Raw genomic sequence first — 22,307 nt, 5'->3', positions numbered from 1 at the left:
TCATATCCCCATCTGTCAAGTGCACCTGCGTTATGTACGATTCACCATCTGGTCCAATTACTATCAATTAATGGCTCTTGCATTTGGGCTGGCCACAGTCCCCCAAGTACTTAAAAAGGTTCTGGCATAGCTGATGGCCCTCCTGCATGCCAAGCGTATAGAAGCCATCTACTATCTTGGAAACATCTTGATAAAGGCCCCAACCCAGGCAGCTAACCTGGAATGTCTTCACATTGCTCTGGACATTCTGTCTAGGTTTGGATGGATCATCAACCATTCCAAGTCTTTCCTCTCACCCTCAGAATGTCTGGATTTTCTAGGACTCTCCTTCAACACAGCCCAAGCCTGTGTACTGATGCCACCAGGAAAACTACTCTGCCTCCAGAAGCAGATATGCTCTCTACATTCCAGAATCCCATGTCTATTTGCCACTGCATGAGTGCGCTGTAGCTGATGATGTCCTAGTTCGAGGCAGTTTCATTCTGCCAATTTCCTGCGCGGCCTTTCCAGTGCGCTATCCTCTCCAAGAAAACATGTAACAAAAAGCGATCAAAAAAGTCAGATGTATTCCAATATGGTACTAATAGAAACTACAGGATGTCCTGCAAAAAAATGACCCCTCACACAACTATGTCAACGGAAAAATAAAAAAGTTATAGCGTGCAGAAGGTGGTGGCAGAAATGTAAAAAAATTAAATATCTTCGAAAGAAAATAAAAGTAGTACAGCAAAAAAAAACCAACTATATAAGTCTGGTATCGTAGTAATCGTACTGACCCACAGAATAAAGTTATCATGTCATTTTTGTTGCAGTGTGTACGGCTTAGAAACAAGATGCACCCAAAGATCGCGAGATTTCAATATTTTTGTCCATTTCATTCCACTTAGAATTTTTTTAAAGGTTTTTTAGTTCGATATATTGTACATTAAATAGTACCATTAAAAAGAAAGAAAACAGGACCTCAGACATCTAAATCAATGGATAAATAAAAGGGTTATGAATAGAGATGAGCGAGCACCAAAATGCTCAGGTGCTCGTTGCTCGGGACAAAATTATCGCGATGCTCGAGGGTTCGTTTCGAGTAACGAACCCCATTGAAGTCAATGGGCGACCCGAGCATTTTTGTATATCGACGATGCTCGCTAAGGTTTCCATTTGTGAAAATCTGGGCAATTCAAGAAAGTGATGGGAACGACACAGCAACGGATAGGGCAGGCGAGGGGCTACATGTTGGGCTGCATCTCAAGTTCCCAGGTCCCACTATTAAGCCACAATAGCGGCAAGAGTGGGCCCCCCCCCTCCCAACAACTTTTACTTCTGAAAAGCCCTGATTAGCAATGCATACCTTAGCTAAGCACCACACTACCTCCAACAAAGCACAATCACTGCCTGCATGACACTCCGCTGCCACTTCTCCTGGGTTACATGCTGCCCCCCCCCCCCCGCACGACGCAGTGTCCACAGCGCACACCAAAATGTCCCTGCGCAGCCTTCAGCTGCACTCATGCCACACCACCCTCATGTCTATTTATAAGTGCGTCTGCCATGAGGAGGAACCGCAGGCACACACTGCAGAGGGTTGGCACAGCTAGGCAGCGACGCTCTTTAAAAGGGGCGGGGCGATAGCCCACAATGCTGTACAGAAGCAATGAGAAATCCAATCCTGTGCCACCTCCATCTGGAGCTGCACACGTGGGCATAGCAATGGGGAACCTATGTGCCACACACTATTCATTCTGTCAAGGTGTCTGCATGCCCCAGTCAGACCGCGGTTTTTTATAAATAGTCACAGGCAGGTACAACGCCGCAATGGGAATTCCATGTGCACCCACAGCATGGGTGGCTCCCTGGAACCGACCGGCTGTACATAAATGTATCCCATTGCAGTGCCCATCACAGCTGAGGTAACGTCCGATTAAATGCAGGTGGGCTTCGGCCCACACTGCATGCCCCAGTCAGACTGGGGTTCTTTAGAAGTAGACACATGCAGTTACAACTCCGTGTGGACCGACAGCATGGGTGGGTGCCAGGAAGCCACCGGCGGTACATAAATATATCCCATTGCAGTGCCCAGCACAGCTGAGGTAATGTCATGTTTAATGCAGGTGGGCTTCGGCCCACACTGCATGCCCCAGTCAGACTGGGGTTCTTTAGAAGTAGACACATGCAGTTACAACTCCCTGTGGACCCACAGCATGGGTGGCTCCCTGGAACCCACCGGCGGTACATAAATATATCCCATTGCAGTGCCCAACACAGCTGATGTAACGTCAGCTTTTATGCAGGTGGGCAAAAAATTAATTGGATTACACTGTAGGCGAGGGCCCCAAAAAATTGGTGTACCAAATTGCCCATGCCCAACCAAGAGGGCAGGTGAAACCCATTAATCGCTTTCGTTAATGTGGCTTAATTTGTAACTAGGCCTGGAGGCAGCCCAGTTAAAATAAAAATTGGTTCAGGTCAAAGTTTCAACGCTTTAATGAGCATTTAAACATATAAAAATTATATGACTGAGCCTTGTGGGCCTAAGAAAAATTGCCCGTTCGGTGTGATTACGTCAGGTTTCAGGAGGAGGAGCAGGAGGAGGAGGATGAATATTATACACAGATTGATGAAGCTAAAAGGTCCACGTTTTTGATGGTGATAGAGAACAATGCTTCCATCCGCGGGTGCAGCCTACGTATTGTTTAGGTATCGCTGCTGTCCCCTGGTGGAGAAGAGAAGTCTGGGGAAATCCAGGCTTTGTTCATCTTGATGAGTGTAAGCCTGTCGGCACTGTCGGTTGACAGGCGGGTACGCTTATCCGTGATGATTCCCCCAGCCGCACTAAACACCCTCTCTAACAAGACGCTAGCCGCAGGACAAGCAAGCACCTCCAGGGCATACAGCGCGAGTTCAGGCCACGTGTCCAGCTTCGACACCCAGTAGTTGTAGGGGGCAGAGGCGTCGCGGAGGACGGTCGTGCGATCGGCTACGTACCCCCTCACCATCCTTTTACAGTGCTCCCGCCGACTCTGCCTTGACTGGGGAGCGGTGACACAGTCTTGCTGGGGAGCCAGAAAGCTGTCAAAGGCCTTAGAGAGTGTTCCCCTGCCTGTGCTGTACATGCTGCCTGATCTCTGCGCCTCCCCTGCTACCTGGCCCTCGGAACTGCGCCTTCGGCCACTAGCGCTGTCGGATGGGAATTTTACCATCAGTTTGTCCGCCAGGGTCCTGTGGTATAGCATCACTCTCGAACCCCTTTCCTCTTCGGGTATGAGAGTGGAAAGGTTCTCCTTATACTGTGAGTCGAGCAGTGTGTACACCCAGTAATCCGTAGTGGCCAGAATGCGTGTAACGCGAGGATCACGAGAAAGGCATCCTAACATGAAGTCAGCCATGTGTGCCAGGGTACCTGTACGCAACACATGGCTGTCCTCACTAGGAAGATCACTTTCAGATCCTCCTCCTCCTCCTCAGGCCATACACGCTGAAAGGATGACAGGCAAGCAGCATGGGTACCCTCAGCAGTGGGCCAAGCTGTCTCTTCCCCCTCCTCCTCATCCTCCTCATGCTCCTCCTCCTCCTCCTCAACGCGCTGAGATATAGACAGGAGGGTGCTCTGACTATCCAGCGACATACTGTCTTCCGCCGCCTCCGTTTCCGAGCGCAAAGCGTCTGCCTTTATGCTTTGCAGGGAACTTCTCAAGAGGCATAGCAGAGGAATGGTGACGCTAATGATTGCAGCATCCCTGCTCACCATCTTGGTAGACTCCTCAAAGTTTCCAAGGACCTGGCAGATGTCTGCCAACCAGGCCCACTCTTCTGTAAAGAATTGAGGAGGCTGACTCCCACTGCGCCGCCCATGTTGGAGTTGGTATTCCACTATAGCTCTACGCTGCTCATAGAGCCTGGCCAACATGTGGAGCGTAGAGTTCCACCGTGTGGGCACGTCGCACAGCAGTCGGTGCACTGGCAGATGAAACCGATGTTGCAGGGTGCGCAGGGTGGCAGCGTCCGTGTGGGACTTGCGGAAATGTGCGCAGAGCCGGCGCACCTTTCCGAGCAGGTCTGACAAGCGTGGGTAGCTTTTCAGAAAGCGCTGAACCACCAAATTAAAGACGTGGGCCAGGCATGGCACGTGCGTGAGGCTGCCGAGCTGCAGAGCCGCCACCAGGTTACGGCCGTTGTCACACACGACCATGCCCGGTTGGAGGCTCAGCGGCGCAAGCCAGCGGTCGGTCTGCTCTGTCAGACCCTGCAGCAGTTCGTGGGCCGTGTGCCTCTTCTCTCCTAAGCTGAGTAGTTTCAGCACGGCCTGCTGACGCTTGCCCACCGCTGTGCTGCCGTGCCGTGCCGCGCGACACCGACTGCTGGCGACATGCTGCTGCTGACACATCTTGATTGCGAGACAGAGGTTGCGTAGGAGGAGGAGGAGGAGGAGGAGGGTGGTTTAGTGGAGGAAGCATACACCGCCGCAGATACCACCACCGAGCTGGGGCCCACAATTCTGGGGGTGAGTAGGACGTGAGCGGTCCCAGGCTCTGACTCTGTCCCAGCCTCCACTAAATTCACCCAATGTGCCGTCAGGGAGATATAGTGGCCCTGCCCGCCTGTGCTTGTCCACGTGTCCGTTGTTAAGTGGACCTTGGCAGTAACCGCGTTGGTGAGGGCGCGTACAATGTTGCGGGAGACGTGGTCGTGCAGGGCTGGGACGGCACATCGGGAAAAGTAGTGGCGACAACCACAACCCTATACGGCAGCATCTCCAGGCTGATAAATCTGGCTATGTGCACGTTTAACGCTTGAGCGTGCGGGTGCGTGGCGGCGTACTTGCGCTCCAACACTTGGGCTAGCGACGGCTGGAGGGTGTGCTGAGAGACATTGGTGGATGGGGCCGAGCACAGCGGAGGTGAGGGTGTGGGTGCAGGCCAGGAGACGGTAGTGTCTGTGTCCTGAGAGGGGGGTTGGATCTCAGTGGCAGGTTGGGGCACAGGGGGAGAGGCAGCGGTGCAAACCGGAGGCGGCGAACGGCCTTCGTCCCACCTTGCGGGCTGCTTGGCCATCATATGTCTGCGCATGCTGGTGGTGGTGAGGCTGGTGGTGGTGGCTCCCCGGCTGATCTTGGCGCGACAAAGGTTGCACACCACTGTTCGTCGGTCGTCTGCACTCTCAGTGAAAAACTGCCAGACCTTTGAGCACCTCGGCCTCTGCAGGGTGGCATGGCGCGAGGGGGCGCTTTGGGAAACAGTTGGTGGATTATTCGGTCTGGCCCTGCCTCTACCCCTGGCCACCGCACTGCCTCTTCCAACCTGCCCTGCTGCTGCACTTGCCTCCCCCTCTGAAGACCTGTCCTCAGTAGGTGTAGCAAACCAGGTGGGGTCAGTCACCTCATCGTCCTGCTGCTCTTCCTCCGAATCCTCTGTGCGCTCGTCCCTCAGACTTACTCCAATTACTACTACCTGAGTGATAGACAACTGTGTCTCATCGTCATCGTCCTCCTCACCCACTGAAAGCTCTTGAGACAGTTGCCGGAAGTCCCCAGCCTCATCCCCCGGACCCCGGGAACTTTCCAAAGGTTGGGCATCGGTCACGACAAACTCCTCCGGTGGGAGAGGAACCATTGCTGGCCATTCTGGGCAGGGGCCCGGGAACAGTTCCTGGGAGTCTGCCTGCTCCTCAGAATGTGTCATTGTAATGGAGTGAGGAGGCTGGGAGGAAGGAGGAGCAGCAGCCAGAGGATTCAGAGTTGCAGCAGTGGACGGCGCAGAACTCTGGGTGGTCAATAGATTGCTGGATGCACTTTCTGCCATCCACGACAGGACCTACTCACACTGCTCATTTTCTAATAAAGGTCTACCGCGGGGACCCATTAATTGTGAGATGAATGTGGGGACGCCAGAAACGTGCCTCTCTCCTAATCCCGCAGCAGTCGGCTGCGATACACCTGGATCAGGAGCTCGGCCTGTGCCCACACCCTGACTTGGACCTCCGCGTCCTCGGCCGTGTCCACGTACTCTAGGCCTACCCCTACCCCTCAGCATGGTGTATTACCAGCAGTGCAGAAACAGAACGCTGTAATTAAATGGAGGCTGACTTCGCTTACGGAACGCACAGCAGAGCCAGGAAAGAATTTTGCGCAAGCCTGCTGTAACACTTAGCTGGCTGCGTATGAATTAGGACAACTACCCCCAGCAGAGACCCAGTACACTTGTGGACAGGAATACAGCGGTGATGTAAGAGGCAACACAGAGGCAGGAAAGAATTTTGCGCAAGCCTGCTGTAACATTTAGCTGGCTGCGTATGAATTAGGACAACTACCCCCAGCAGAGACCCAGTACACTGAGGACGGTCACAGGCAGCCCAAATAGATTTTTTTCCCCAAATGTTTTTGGAAAGGCCCACTGCCCATATACACTAAATATGTCTTGTGTCCCTGCCTCACCACTACTGGCCCTGGACAATGTAAAATTACTGCAGGACGCAATGCTCTGCACGGCCGATATACAAAAAAAAAAAAAAAAAGTGCAACACTGCAAAAAGCAGCCTCCACACTACTGCACACGGTTAGATGTGGCCCTAAGAAGGACCGTTGGGGTTCTTGAAGCCTAAAATCCTAAAATAACTCCTAACGCTCTCCCTATAGCAGCTCCGCCACCTGCAGCACTGTCCCTGATCTCTATTAGAATGCATCTGTGGCGAGCCGCAGGAGGGGCCGATTTATATACTCGGGTGACACCTGATCTCGCCAGCCACTCACTGCAGGGGGGTGGTATAGGGCTTGAACGTCGCAGGGGGAAGTTGTAATGCCTTCCCTGTCTTTCTATTGGCCAGAAAAGCGCGCTAACGTGAAAGTAACCCGAACATCGCGTGGTACTCGTCACGAGTAACGAGCATCTCGAACACGCTAATACTCGAACGAGTATCAAGCTCGGACGAGTACGTTCGCTCATCTCTAGTTATGAATTTTTTAATGCTGTATACTGTAACAAAAAGAAACTGACAGTAAGCTAACATCTGTGTTATTCTTATTAACTCCTTAATACCCAGTGCAAGTAAGGGTTTGTTCATATCATTGTTACGGAGTTCCGTTTCCTTGCTTTGTTCAGCACCCTCTGGCCGAATGGTTCCATCTTATGGCGGAACTGAACGGCGCCGAATGGACTCTCCAATGCTGATATGAATGAGCCCTAATAGATGTTACTATGTCAATGATTATGTGGATGTGCAATTCAAGTCTATCACACAAATGTCAATGTTTACATGTGTGGCATGTAGGCAATGCTAATGAGATGTTGATTAGAGATGAGCGAGCGTACTCGGAAAAGCACTACTCGCTTGAGTAATTTGCTTTATCCGAGTATCGCTGTGCTCGTCCCTGAAGATTCGGGTGCCGCTGCGGCTGACAGGTGAGTCGCAGCGGGGAGCAGGGGAGAGCGGGCGGGAGAGAGGGAGAGAGAGATCTTACCTCCGTTCCTCCCCGCTCTCCCCTGCAGCTCCCCGCTCCGTGCCGGCACCCGAATCTTCAGGGACAAGCACAGCGATACTCGGATAAAGCAAATTACTCGAGCGAGTAGTGCTTTTCCGAGTACGCTCGCTCATCCCTAATGTTGATCTTTACTTTAAAAATGTCCATAAAATGTCTCACATGCGCCTCACCTGTTTGAAGCAGTGAGGAGGGGCTGGTTGAGATCCAGTCTCCTTCAGATATTTTTCCCAACTGAAGTGGCCTATACAGGAAAAAAATATCAAATATTATATACATTTTTACATAGTTATTTGCACTTCAATACTGTACACGGATAACACATTGGGATTTACAGAATATTGTGTACCCTAGACACTACGCTTGCTCAAGAGAGGATCTCTGTGTCCCCCCCCCCCCCCCCACCCCAAAAAAAAGAAAAGAAAAAGAAAGAAGAGATAGACAAAAGTACAGTATGGGAGGCAATGAGTACTGTATTGTGGATCCTTGCAAAATAGATCCCAAGTATCAACATTGCCCACACATGTAATAAAGGTCATAGGGTTGTATGAGATGTTAGCAGTCCTCCCTAGCAGCATTGAACTATAGAAAGTGTCTTTTTTTTAATCTTGTGCTTTAGGATGATGTCACTTGTCTGCAGGGCTATTGTCTGGGCATGCAATTAATATTCTGAGTAAACTCTTTCATTTATTTTACGTGCCAAAAAAATAATTAAAAGCTGATCAAAGGTTTCAGCACAATAGTGTCTTAGTATTTACAACTGCACTAATTTAAGAGTAAATAGACTTCTTAATAGTCTATAAAATAGTTGGTGCACTGAAGCTATTTAAAGTGAACATCTTTGTGTACAAAACAGTTATCACTGGTGACACACAGGAGTGCATGATTTTTTCAAGGGGGCTTAAATTCACCCTGAGCTACAAGACCCCAACACACGGCTCTCTACCCCCCCCCCCCAAAAAAAACCAAACAACCACACACACATATATATATATACAACCGTTTCACAAAAGTCATGGCGGGATTTCAATTGATTATTTAATTGGAATGAAGCACAATAGACAGATGGAAAAGTTGTCAAATGGAAGACAAAAGGTCAGATTTCTTAAGATGTAAGATTATGTCAGTCTTAAAAGGGGTTGTACCAAGATAGGGGATAACTTGCTGCTCGGTGGGGATTTCACATCTGCGACTCAAGCCTATCTCATGAGAGGTGGTCCCATACCCCCCCCCCCCCCCAGTCCTCCTCAATGCGGGGCTACTGCACCCTGTACAGGGAGGAGGAGACTAGATAGAGCACTGGTTGTGCAAGCACAGCAGCACTCCCTTCAATTTCAGTGGGGCTGCAGAAATACCCAAGTAGTAACAGCTTGGGTGTTTTGGTCAGCCTCATTGAAATTAATGGAATGCTGACCACACATGCTCACCCAGTACTCCCTTCATGCTGATCTCACTGCAGGGGTGAGGTGGGGGTGGAATATGACCCCCGTAGTGATAAGCAGGATGGTATACAGTAGTCCCGCTCAGAGGCTTTAAGTAGTGGGAGCCCTCCTGATTAGCAACTTATCCCCTATCATGTGGATAGGGGATAACTTGCAATCTTGGTACAACCTCTTTTATTGTTATCTCCATCAGCACACAATGCATCTAATACATGAAGAGGTACACATCTCTTAATTTATTAGGCGCATCTCGGCTCCCCGATGTGCCTATACATACATCTATGCCAGCTAGGAGTTGGAATGGAATTCTGGAATAATTTACGCCAGTTTCTGTCATCATAAATATGTCGATTCCTGGAGGTCACACCCCTTCCTGAAAAGCCACACCTCCTCTTGGGGAAAGTGGCACACCCGTCTAAAATTTGCTACATTTTTGGACTGCTTTAAATGTTTTGAACTGACGTGTTACTAATAGTTGGTCTTCCTGAATGTTTGTCTAGCAGGTTTGCCATATCTTTCAACTGTCTTTCCCAATGATGAATGCTAATTTTATGCTCTTTGTTAAACACATGTTGGTACTCATCTCACAGGCAAGTCAAAGATTCTAACTTTACTAGCTACAAAACACACCGCAGTCTGTTTCCTTTGAACAGTCGCCATCTTGTGCACGCTCATCCACACAGATACACACTTCCACTAATCTCAAGATAAAACGTGAAAACTTTGTCATTCATTTGAAACCTGTTTCATGTCCTGCCAGGTTTTATTCCAGAAACCTAATAACTTGAAACTCCACCATGACTGTTGAGACACACTGTATATGTCTAGGAGGCAACATATCTATAAGATAGGATAGTGGGCTCAGATACAGCGGCTCAGCTCTAATATACCTATAAATAATCCATATTACAATACAGTTACCGGCAGTGATCATATGTGATGTCTTCTTTGACTCGAGTCATCCACTTTCCCTTTTGTTCCCTACCTGGGTCTAGACCACCATAATGACTTCTTTGAACCACCACTTGAATCTATACACGCTCCCCATCCTCATGCTAAACCCCAATACCTCTGCATAGTATTCGTGTTTACACAGAGTAATAAGTGACCTTATAGTATCCACCACAAGAAATATTGCCTCTTTTGTGCCTCACAGTAATAGTTCTCTTTTTTGTGCCCAAACGCAAGGTAATAATGCCAAGTTTGTGCCACATCCTAGTAAGTGCCCCTTGGTATCCTCCAAAGTAATAGCACTCCCTCTGCGTCCCCACAACATAATAGTGCCCATCTGTACCTCCACAAAGCAATAGTGCCCTTCTGTACCCCCTGAAGAACACTCTTACCTAGGGATTTATTGAAGAAGTAACCACTAGTCCCAGTCCCTGTGCATCATGTGACCACCACACTGATGACTCCAATCCCACAGCGTGCTGTTTGGACCATAGTTCGGCCTCTCAAAATTAAGCTTTTTTTACGTGGAACGATTCTAAACCTGATGTAAATGAATGTCAGTTGACACTTTACTGCTTTTATTTATAAGGGGCCACAAATCACTGGTATGGGGACAAAAAATCGTTATCCCTATTCCCATGTACATCTTTCTGTTCACATTCAGAGATGTACAAGCCAATCTGCGAGCATTTTTACATTAGCTGAAAATCAGCAATCGGCCAACAAACAAGCGTTCGCACATTTATCATCTGAGTATTGCCTTTTTGTTTGCCTTTTATCAGGCAAACAAACATTCAATGGAACATTTGGACGTTATAATCAGGCCATGTAGAAGGGCCTTAAATCTCATACACTTACATAGAAAGACCGACTTCTGGTCCATACAGCATGCTGTGGGATTGGAGTTGTCAGTGTAGAGGTCACATGATGCACTGTCGATCACGATCAGAGCAATACACCTCACTCACTGGGGTTATGGTGCGCTATTCTGTCCAACATTTTGCGTTAGATCTGCACCAGATGGTCCAAGTCTCAGACACAGATGTGAATGTAGACCACGCCGTCCTACACACACTTTTTGTTACCTTTTGTTATACAAAAAAAAACGCATGTAGAAAAGCCAGTGTTTCTTAAAATTGTACATACATTTGTAACTAGGCCTTTTTTTTAATTCACACATTTTTAATAGGAGACTTTTTTATGGCATTTTTCATGTCCTATAGTGAAGCCTATGAAAAAGCATCGGAAGGAGGAAAAAAAGAAAAAAAAATTGTGCAGCTTGCTGTGATTGTAGAAAAACATCATTGACTCACAAAAAAAGACCAGAAAAAACCCCCCACAAAAATCATGGTGAAACACTAAAGCAATAAAAACACTAAAACACAATGTGCAAAGCCGATGAAAATAACCCAAGGCTTTTGAGTGTTGCATGGACAGAGAATTGATTTTGATGGCCACTATGTGTCGCTTCACTTCTTTATTATGGCGCTGCAAGGGAATTGTTGATAGACCCTAACACAAATTACTGCTGATCATTACGGGGTCCCTTTCTACTAAAAAGGAATTACCCAAGGTGGACAACCCCTTTAAGTATCATGAGGATCTCCTCTTTGATGAATGGCGGAATCAGTCAACTCTTGCAGCAAGGGGATGGTTAAAGGGATGTTGCTGACCATAGCTATCAGACCTTTAACGGTATCTTTACATCTGTAGCATATACTCATGTAATCAGAGTTCTTCTAACAATAAAAGCTTTATCACTTTAGCAGAAGTGGAATATTCAGAACCTGCTTTTTCGATGTTATTGGTAACTATATATTTAATCATAAGAAAAGAATTGCAAGTGTAAAAGCCTGTTTACATGTCGCTGAAGAATAATCTCAGAGCTTTACCCCTTCTATTGCCTCCAAAAATGTACAGAAAAACTGCATCAAACCAAAAAAAAATGTGAACTGAGCCATCTGCAGGGGCTTACAGGAAAGACCTCCGAAATCTAGAAACCCAGACAATGACTGATGGGGAAGTGCAACAGACATACCAGTTTATTCTAACTTTTCGGCTATGGGCAGAAATATCCATATATTATACAAATCTGTAAATAACTGTATTAAGTATATACCTGTTATACTATTAGTATAGGAGAATGTTTATATGGTGTACGGACAGCCCTGTTTCTAAATAGTCACTAACTGTCAGCACAAGGTGCAGTGTTACTGTATAGTTGGCTATGCAGTCAGACGAGCTCTAGAGTTTCATAGGTAATTCTCAATTTAATTAAGCACTGTCAATATTCCAAGGCGAGCTGCTTGCTGCAAAAGGCGTCTGATAGGACACAGCATTCTCCTTCTGAAGTCTGATTATATCAGAAGTAGTAAATGAACCAGACATTTGCAGCACCAGCTCACTTGGCAATCGCTTACTGTCTAATGTTTTTCAGCATTAACTGCAGCATTACAAAACTTCATTAAAAAAATGACAAAATCCTGTCCACTAAATGCCCGGTTACATCACTAATACAGTGCTAAAACACCACCACGCCCCATTTTTGGACTTGGCAAAAAAAGTGTCTAAAATTGTCTAAAAACCGAGCCTTTGAGCATAGACATTTCACTGGTGAAACCCCTGTTTAATGAAGTGCATGTACTGATTGGCTGCCTACTAGCTGCTCTCCACACCATTACCTGAATCAGGATGAGCAGTTCCTTTAGACACCAACTGAGGGCGACATCATGTCCTCTCCATAGAGAGTAATTTACATCTTCTAGAAGTTCTTTCGGACTTTTAAGGACTTGCTTTACCTGTATTAGTTATCTGCTTAATTTCCTTTACTCTTCATTTTGGATTATTTGGGGGCTTCGGAACCGATGATCAGTTTTCCATAGAGTTCTGGTTTCAACAAAATTTTTTCAAGATACAATGATCGCCCCACAGCCAAAATTGTATTTTACGGGACTGATGTATTTAGTTTAAGTATATGTATGTGCTATGTATATCCTGTGTATATACATTAGGTAAGCAATTATATACCTTATTCTATTAAAAGAAATTGGACACCTAAGCAGAATTCAAAAGTAGTATTTATTTGCATATGTTAATACTTAGTGGGGCCTCCTTTGGCCCTAATGACATTGGCTACTGTCCATGGCATACTTTCTACTAAAGGAAATATGAACAGGATCCATCTTCTTTGTGAGAACTCACCAGATGTTTGCAGGAGGAATGGAGGAAAATACCAGCTGAAATACATCATACGTTAGTAGAAAGCATGCCACGGAGAGTGTCCGATATCATTAGGGCCAAATCAGGCCCCATTAAGTATTAACATGTGTAAATGAATACTACTTTTGATTCTTGCTCAGGTGTCCAATTACTTCTTGTAAGAGACTGAGTATGTAATATGTAAGATATATAAGTATATATGGCATGCATATAACTGATTTGGGTCTATTACAAGACTCTGTGGTGTTTTCTAATGTTCTCAGGAGAATTTACATTATTCTTTATTACTCAGGTCTTGCAATGTTTCGTGTTGAACCCCTCTCATTTAGGCTTCCTGTCCACAGGCGTTGCAATATCCTGCGCAGTTAGGCTGACAGATAGGCTCACCGCAGAGAATCGTGGCAATTCGCAGCATGCTGCAATTTGCTGTCCGTGAGCAGAGAATCGCTATGATTCTCAGCTCGTGGACAGGGGGGCTGCGCTTTCCATAGCAACGCTATGGAGAGCGTGCACTGCATTCTACGCAGCCAGATTATCGCCACGGGGAACGCAATGCAAAAATGCCCATGGACAGGCAGCTTTACACACAACATCTGTAGTAGCTGAGGTGTATATTATAGTTCCAGTACAAGTAAATCCATACAATGCCAGCCAATATGTTCCATCTGATGCAAGCCACAATATGCCCTTTGTAAAGCCCCTTTTACACTGGATGACTGTCGGGCAAACGGTGCCCAACACTCATCACTGCATGTACTAGCTCTCGTGCTGTTGCACAGGAGCGGGTATTGTTGGCTCGCAGTGAGGTGGCTGGAGGAGATTTCACTCCTTGCTATCCCACGCCCCTCTCCATTTACATTAACAGCAACCATTCAGTACTGAACAGCTGCTGTTTACACTGAACGATCATCGATCATCATTTGTGCAGCATAAAATCCTGAATGATGATCGTTCACTGCATATAGCAGCTGTTCAGTACTGAACGGCCGCTGTGTTAAGTGAGTGGAGAGGGGCAGGGGAGAGTGATGAGTAAAATCTCGCCTCCCTGCTGGCCGCTCTGTCAGAGAGACAGCGATACTCGCTCCTGTGTGACAGCACGGGAGTGAGGATACACAGGGACGAGTGTCGGGCATCGTTTGCCCAACAGTCGTCCCATGTAAATGGGGCCCATAGTGCCATTGTGCATGACATTATTATTCTCTCCTATAGAAACTACATGGCAGTGACCAGTCCACAGTCGCTCACATGTAACGTCCTCTCAGAACGGGACTTCATGACAGCACTTATCTCTATCAACTTGGTTTTGAAATGAGAGACCAGCAAGTGTCATCTATCTGTATATAACCCAGTGTCTTGACATTAGAACAGCCTGATGTGAGTTATCAGAATATTGCGCCAGGTACTGCTAGGTAAAGCTCACAATTTATCACTTATTGCCTGGTGACACCTGGACTTGCAAGTCCAGGTACGGCCCAGCAGTTAATGTGTCTTCCAGCTTTTACCATCAGTTATCAATAGGGTAAGACTAGTAATTATTAGGAAATTATAGTACCAAAGTACTATGCTATGCTTCTGGTGGCACAGCTCTGCTACATCCATCCTGATTCCCAGACATCAAACACACAGCTCTGCTACATCTATCCTGATTCCCAGACATCACACAAACAGCTCTGCTACATCCATCCTGATTTCCACACATCACACAAACAGTTTTGCTACATCCATCCTGATTCCCACACATTACACACACAGCTCTACTACGTCCCTCCTGATTTCTACACATCACACACAGCTGTGCTACATCTACATCCATCCTGATTCCCCCACATCACACACACAGCTCTGCTACATCCTGATCAGTTCAGCTCATCCAGCAGGGATGACAACCAGCACAGCAGACTCCTGGATACAGTGATCAGCCCCTGGTCATGTGCTCCCTGACTCCACTCATATAGGTGATCACATGACAGTGACATCCTCACAGGCCCTGGTAGCTGCTGTCCAGCTCTGTTGGTGGCTCTTTGGTAGAAAGTATACTGTATACTCATAGGGCACAAACCCAAACTCGAGAATGGCTCCTCCCACAGCAGCACTGGTCACGTGGAAGTGACTTCACCACAGGTCCTTCAGCCCGCTGGATCTCTGTGGTGGTGGTAGATGTCTCTTGTCAGGACCGCTAAGAGATAATAACGCTTAGTTGTATTCTCATTTTGTTATTTTTGTCATCCCCTTCCAAGAGCCCTAACTGTGTTGTTCCTCTGTCGGTCAGGCTCTGCGTTTTATATATGTTGTAGGACCTGTGATGACATCACCGTTATGTGATCAGGGATAGAGCATGAGAAGCACCCACACACATACTCACGGACAAGTGGTCATTAGTAGTTTGATGACCGACAGCATGTTTTGTCATGCTATTAATGCCATTCTCTAATAGTTGTAAATCTTCAGTCTACAAGATTAGAAAAATATATCTGCTTTCTTCCAAAAGCAGTGCTACACCTGTCAACAGGTTGTCTCCATTATTCATTTCAAGGGAGCTGGGCTGCAATGCCAGACACAACCCATGTACAGGTGTGGTGCTGTTTCTGGAAGAAACTCTAATCAATGGATAAGAGCAGCCAGTGTTAAACTATACCTTGATGTATGTGCACATCCGCCGGTCGGCCATGTCTCCTACCGTCCTTCCAGTCTGATGCTAAAATAAGATAACACAATGAGTGAATCTGTTATATAAAGCTGTGTACTCAGTGTGCTTGATGTATGGAAAACTTCTGATTAAGGCCAGCTTCACGGGGAGATAAAAACACGCGCGATTTGTGCGTTTTAAGACGCACAAATATGAACCCTATTCATTTGAATGGGGTCATACACATAAGCGATGTTTTCCTGCATGGCACCGCGATGCAATGCTATGCAGGAAACAAATTGCAGTATGTTCTATCTGGCTGTGGTTTCTCGCATTGCAGCCCCATTGTTTACAATGGGAGAAACTCAGCGATCCTCTGCCATGGCTGTGACAGCCGCACCGGAGGACTCCTGCATCCCCGAAGTGATGCAAGACTGTTTTCACATGACAACGCTTTGCATCCTTGGGGATTTCACATGGTAGGGAGCGCGATATGGGGGCGGGATTCACGGCCCCATATCGCACTCACTAGTGTGAAGTTAGCCTAAGGGTGCATTCACATGGGCGAGAGAGAGTTGCACAATTGATGTTCTCTGGCGTGACTTGCATCGCACAGCACACGGACATACACGGACACTCCGTCTGTGTCCTGTGCAATGAGTGGAGCACTGCACATTTGCATGATCTACTCTCGTGCAAAACTCGCATGAAAATGCTGTGACCTCTGTCTTGCAGCATCCCTGTGAGAAAAATCGCCCATGTAAATACACCCATTACAAACAATGGTTTGTATGTTCATGCAAGTTTTATGCGTCTTGCAAAGCACAAAACTCAAGCGAGAATGTCGGCCTTACTGATATGTGTAAATACGGCCTTACTGATATATAACCATATTTAAATATGTTGTCCAATCAACCACTTTAAAACCCACTGTAATCAGCTATTTCTGTTGGTGAAGTTGTATCTGACAGGTGATTTCCCCTTAAGCCCCACTGCAGGAGACATCTAGCGTTCTGTGCCATGTAATGCATGGTTGGACCATTCCCACCAGAATTATTTTGTTGGGGTTATCAGCTGCATTCATCAAGAAAATCTCAGTGTTATAAGGAATACATATATTTCCTGCATACAGCACTCCGCTTCAGTACTTTGCCTCTCTCTGACTTCTATAATGGAAGGAGAGTATGTGTGCATGAGCACTGAGTGAAGATACAAGTTCACAGAAAGCAGCATCATCGGCGGACAGCAATGGAACAGGAAGGCAGAAAGAAAAAAAAAAAAAATCACACAGCTAATGGGGCTCATAACACTTGACAGATTCCCTTTAGATCAAGTAGTACCTTCCGAACCACTTTCTACACTTCAGCCAAACAACTCTGCTTCAACAAGTCATGCGGTGTGAAAGTTTCTAAAATGCTGCCTCTGCTCTGTCAATGTGACTCTAATGCTATCACTGTACTGAAGGTATTTGCGGGGGAACTACAGGGTCAGTGGCTGAGGACTCATGGGCACTCTTTGGCTCAGCCACTTTGGGTGGCTCAGTAGGGTTCTGGAGAATAATGTGACATTCTTTCTTGTGGGGACACTAATGCAACCACTGTGCGCTCTTAATGGGGGCCCTGAAAAAGGGACATATGAGAAATTTGCAGCAGTATGTATTTGCATGTCATGGTCGTAGTATGAAGGAGTAACCTGATAATATACATACTGAGTCTTTGATGACATATAAGTCGGACATAATTACAAATAATTACCCCTGAGATGCCCAGGTTTCCTCATGACTCCACAAGCAGGGTGATATTGTAGGGGCAGTTCTGCAATCCTTCAGGCTGGAGTCAGTTGTGGACAATTTATGTTTCTGCAGAAACCGAGTACTGAGCTTCAGTGGACCAAATATTGGAGGAAGCCAGAAACGGATTCAGCGTTATGTTTTCATGGAGTTCATTAGTTTCAGCAGCTGCTCACTAGACAGGCAATGTAGATCTCCAAGGCAGTGAACTGTACAGCGTGCAAACGGAGGATGGAGAATGCAAAGGGGCAAGGAGGAATCCACTCTAGAAGAAATAAAAGGAAGACGTTAAAAATATAAATTCTGCAGATTACCTCCATGACATAACATGTTTGCGCATGTTTGTCCACACATGTCCTGAGTTATGCTAAATGACCATATACTAAGTATTATAGTAGCCACATAAGGCTCCTTACTTCCCAGTGATATTCCAGACAGCAGTGCAGGATTCAGAAAGTCATTGAATCCTGTCATTCTGTGATCACAGAGACTGGTGCAGAAAGGGCATGCTGGCACATACAGTAACAGCTATGCCATGGCAAATCTGATGAGTTTCAATTTCAAAGAATTCATGATAAAAATCCGATGCTCAGATTTATGCTGCGGATGTGCCAAAAATGCACCCTAGACCTGCACCAGAATTAACCCACTTGTCATTAATGAGGTTAATTCTCAACTTTTCTGTGTGAAATTCGTTGAACATTTTTGTCACTTTCTTTTTTAACACACAATGGATTTGAATTGGCGCTGGTAATTTCCAATGCATGTGAACATGGTTGGAAAAACCTCATTAACTTACATTGGAGATGGATTGTCATTGCACTTGACAGAAATTGCAGCATGAGATCCACACCCAAATCCATGTCAAATATGGAAACGTGAACATACCCAAGGATGAGACTTACATTTCAGAGGCTTCTGACTGGCTGCTCTAATTGCCATTCCAGTTAGAGTTGTATAGACGTAGTTGTGGTTGCACAACTGTACAGGCAATTCCCTAACCTACAACAATAATCATATAGATGTATGAAAGTAAATACTCTGTAGCCATTGCTATGTGATTGGAAGGACAGTATTGTCTTTAAGGGTTGGTTTTGTATGTGTCCAAGAAAATTAGGGAATCAGATTGGGGTATATCACACATCTGAAAAATTTGTTGCATATTTCTATGATCAAGTCTTCAGTATATTGTGCTTGTATTTACCTGCCTGATAACTTGAAGCTCCTGAGCCTTAAAGCAAAATGTGTAATAGCCCCCTACATACCATGTTCCATCTATAATATGAGTATCTTCTTGTGTGACAGAGGGGCCTTTGGGACCTATTAGGAAGCAGGGCCCAGGAGTAACTTCTACCTCTGCACCCCCTATAGCTAAACCCCTGTTCACCTGTGGACTTCACTGGGTACTGATCGCAAGATTCTCATACAGGACAACAAACCTTTGATTATTTCTGGACATATAGGACAACATCAAGTAATATGCTCCTGGCCTTCTAGTCCTGGGACAGAATTTTATCTAGAAGTACTCCTCCACACGAGTGTATGCGTTTTTGCGGTCACCTGCACGCGCCGTTAAATCGTGTGTATGAAGAAATGACGCAATCAAGTCCCAAGCTTAATTAGCGTTTTCTCATCCATTCACACGGCTGGGTGCGACGTGAAAAGATAAGCTGCAGGCCGGAAATCCCTCGCTCTACATAAATCCTCGGAATAACTTTGAATGCCTAAATAGAGGCATCTGTAAGCTTTTCCCTGTGTTGGACATTGCTAAACTGCCTCTGCCTCCCCCTCCCTATTTTTCCAGCTCCCATAGGAGTCTATAGGAGCCGCCAGCATATATCGGTCGAGAGATAGATCGTAAAAGTAGCTGCTGGAATCGGCAGTGTATGTGCTATTTTCCCCCGCCAGGCGATTGTTCGTGACGCAAAATCACCCTTGTGAATGAATGCATTGGAATCCAATACCTCAGAAGGTCACAATTTTCGGCTATAAGCTGCGTAAAATGCTTGTATGAATAAAGCCTATGGGCTTATTCGCATGACAGTTTTTGTCTTCAGTTTTTTATTAGCCAAAACCAGGCGTGGAGAGAAAGTGTAAATGGTAAGATTTGCAGTTCTTCCATATTTTGGATCCACTTCTGGTTTTGACTGAACACAAAAACTGTCATGCGAAGGAGGCCTAAGACTGTCAAATGCAGCAAGTCTCAGTTCGTCAGGTGGCTCAGTACATTATTATAATAGTGCTGTGTTGTCCGTATTATTACGTAGGACTGCAGGTAGGTATGTTAATGGGATAAACAAATCCTACAGACTGCAAGAATTAAATGATAAATCTGGCAATGACATATCTGTAATTTCTTGTCTAGTTAAGGGGCCATACCCGTAAGGCCATATTTACATGCTCATTACCGACTCACCACGTCTGATTTTTTTGCGATGTGTGGGACATTGCACATTTGCATGTTCTATTTTCGTTCAAGACTAAAATGAACACACAAATAGGACATGCTGCAACTTTTCTATCTCACAGCATCGCTGTGAAAGAAAAATCATCCATGTAAACAGACCCATTGCAAACGATGGGGTATATCTTCATGCAGGTTTTATGCATCTGATACTGTAGAAAACTCGTGCGAGAGTATTGGCCATATAAATATGGCCTTAGACAGTTGCTGGCTGAATGCTTGTTGAACAGACTCCTATCGACTCCCCCAAATACACTTTGGGGACTCAAAATTGACAGTTTCAGCAAAATGTCATCTAATGTATATGGACAGCTTTCATAGTACACAAAGTGCCACTGCATTGTGTGTTGTGTCCGTCTTACTATAATTTAATAGGGTACAGAAGCTCATGGCAAATGTGCCTGCATGGGAAGCAAATCTCAAAATTATTGCCTTAATCCTGGCAGCGGCAAACTTTACAGTACAGTAAGAATGAGTGCTATATAAAAGGATTGAATGAGGCACCCTAGAAGCTTACAATCTAATAACAGACACAAGAGAGCAGCCACCAGCATGCTAAGAAGATAGGTCAAGTATGGGCAGATCTGTCGCTCTTGTGGGTGTGATTGAAACAAGGAATGAATGGGCAGTAAAAAATGCACAGGCAATCCGAGCGGCAGTGACGTATAGCTGCTTACAGTCACATATATATTAATACGTGCCTGTATACATGGACAGCCATGTAGATAAAGCTCACCAAGGGGTTGCCAGGCTTAAGTTTACATTCGGTGTAGGAGGGCACCGCATAAGGAATGCTGCCCACTGTAAATACAGCAGAAAACAGGGAGCACTGCCCCGGTGCTCACACCGTATTATGCAGACAAACATGTCGTGAGCACAAAGACTTCTGGCCAGCGGAGCTTGCAATCTAATCACCGACAACTGACATATTTAAATCCACATTCGGCTGGTCTCATTTTGCAGAGCACTCCTCTTGCTGTCTTTTCCCCTCCCCCTCTCTCTCCCTTCCCCCTAATCTAGAACCATAACACAAGCAAGTGAACAGCAGCCATTGCTCTCCTCCAGCCCTCTCCTCTGTTCACTCCAAAGCTAGCTTTTAACCCTCCTATTCCCCTGCAGGGCCCAGTATGGATGCCTGGGTGCCTGCTCTCTCTGTCACACTCTGCTGCAGAAGTGACAAGGACACAGGACAACAGCTGGCCTGCTGCTAGCACTGTCTTGCCTTAGTCACTAGTCCTAATGTTTACTTACCCCTCTGCTTATTCAATTTTTTTCTCCCGGGCTTTGGCAGAGAAGGGGGGGATATCAGTCTCCATCCGCCATGATCTTTCCTACGCAACCAGACGTAAAAACAGACACCCCCTCCTTCCCTCCACTCCTCCTTCTCCTTCCTTCCCCCTCTCCTTCTCTCTCTTTGCCAAAAAGGACACCTAGTGCCTGTTGTCTAAAACACAGGCCGTGTGACGTTAACCCTTACAAAGTCACATCTAGGAACATGGGGCAGTCTACATTCTGCAATCATAGTAGGGTTTGTAGAATACAAATGTACTAAACTGTAGGCATTTTCCAAGAGAGTTCTAACATCCGGCTTGTTTGGCTTCTCTTGATACTTGTATGATTGTATTGAAACATTGTAGCAAAATAAAAAGATATGAAACAATAAATATATCAGCAGTGACAGATACTTCTCATCTTACACATTCCAGCCCGTTTGTAACTATTGTATTGTCAATTCTAAATACAAAAAAGAAGTAGCAATTACTGCCAAAAATATGAAGAAACCAGTATGTGGGAAAAAGCAGGGGAACCCAAAGCTGCGGGGAATATGACTTGTATTTTAGAATTTTTCTTACAGCATGGTGAGCACCTCTTGAAAAAAAATTGCACCAGATTAAATCCTACAATGCATTATTAAGAACATTTACATTATATAGCACACTATTAAATGCGCGGCTTATGGCATTTTTTTCTCTATAAGGGCACCCACCCACTGGCGTTTTTTTTTCCCTGCGAAATTCGCAGCATTTTTTTTCTGCAGGGGTCTATGGGACTTGAAATGTTAAAATCGCGATCGCGGTAAATTGCGATTTTGCGCGATCGCGATTTTAACATTTCAAGTCCCATAGACCCCTGCAGAAAAAAAATGCTGCGAATTTCGCAGGGAAAAAAAAACGCCAGTGGGTGGGCACCCTGAGGGTGCCCACCCACTAGCGTTTTTTTACTGCGAAATTCGCAGCGTTTTTTTTTTCTGCAGGGGTCTTTGGGCTATGGGACATGCAAAGCTAAAATCGCGATCGCGCAAAGTCGCGATATCGCGGTAAATCGCGATTTTGCGCGATCGCGATTTTTAC

General features: G+C 46.0%; 1 protein-coding gene across 1 annotated transcript in view; it reads right to left on the bottom strand.

Moving 5' to 3' along the window:
* The window catches only part of SCMH1 (Scm polycomb group protein homolog 1), a 63,197-nt gene extending 41,851 nt beyond the window's left edge, over positions 1 to 21,346 (bottom strand). The window contains exons 1-4 of the mRNA XM_066572613.1: positions 21,208 to 21,346; positions 17,458 to 17,757; positions 15,713 to 15,772; positions 7,639 to 7,709 (exon numbers count right to left, since the gene is read on the bottom strand). Coding sequence (XP_066428710.1) covers positions 7,639 to 7,709; positions 15,713 to 15,772; positions 17,458 to 17,482 — 156 coding nt within the window. The 5' untranslated portion in view covers positions 17,483 to 17,757; positions 21,208 to 21,346. The remainder of the gene's footprint in view (positions 1 to 7,638; positions 7,710 to 15,712; positions 15,773 to 17,457; positions 17,758 to 21,207) is intronic.
* Positions 21,347 to 22,307: the final 961 nt, after the last annotated feature.

The sequence above is a fragment of the Eleutherodactylus coqui genome, chromosome 1 (assembly GCF_035609145.1).
Source record: "Eleutherodactylus coqui strain aEleCoq1 chromosome 1, aEleCoq1.hap1, whole genome shotgun sequence".
Classification (NCBI taxonomy): domain Eukaryota; kingdom Metazoa; phylum Chordata; class Amphibia; order Anura; family Eleutherodactylidae; genus Eleutherodactylus; species Eleutherodactylus coqui.
The sequence above is the reverse complement of the archived record's forward strand: the minus strand, read 5'-3'. Positions and strand labels throughout refer to the sequence as shown.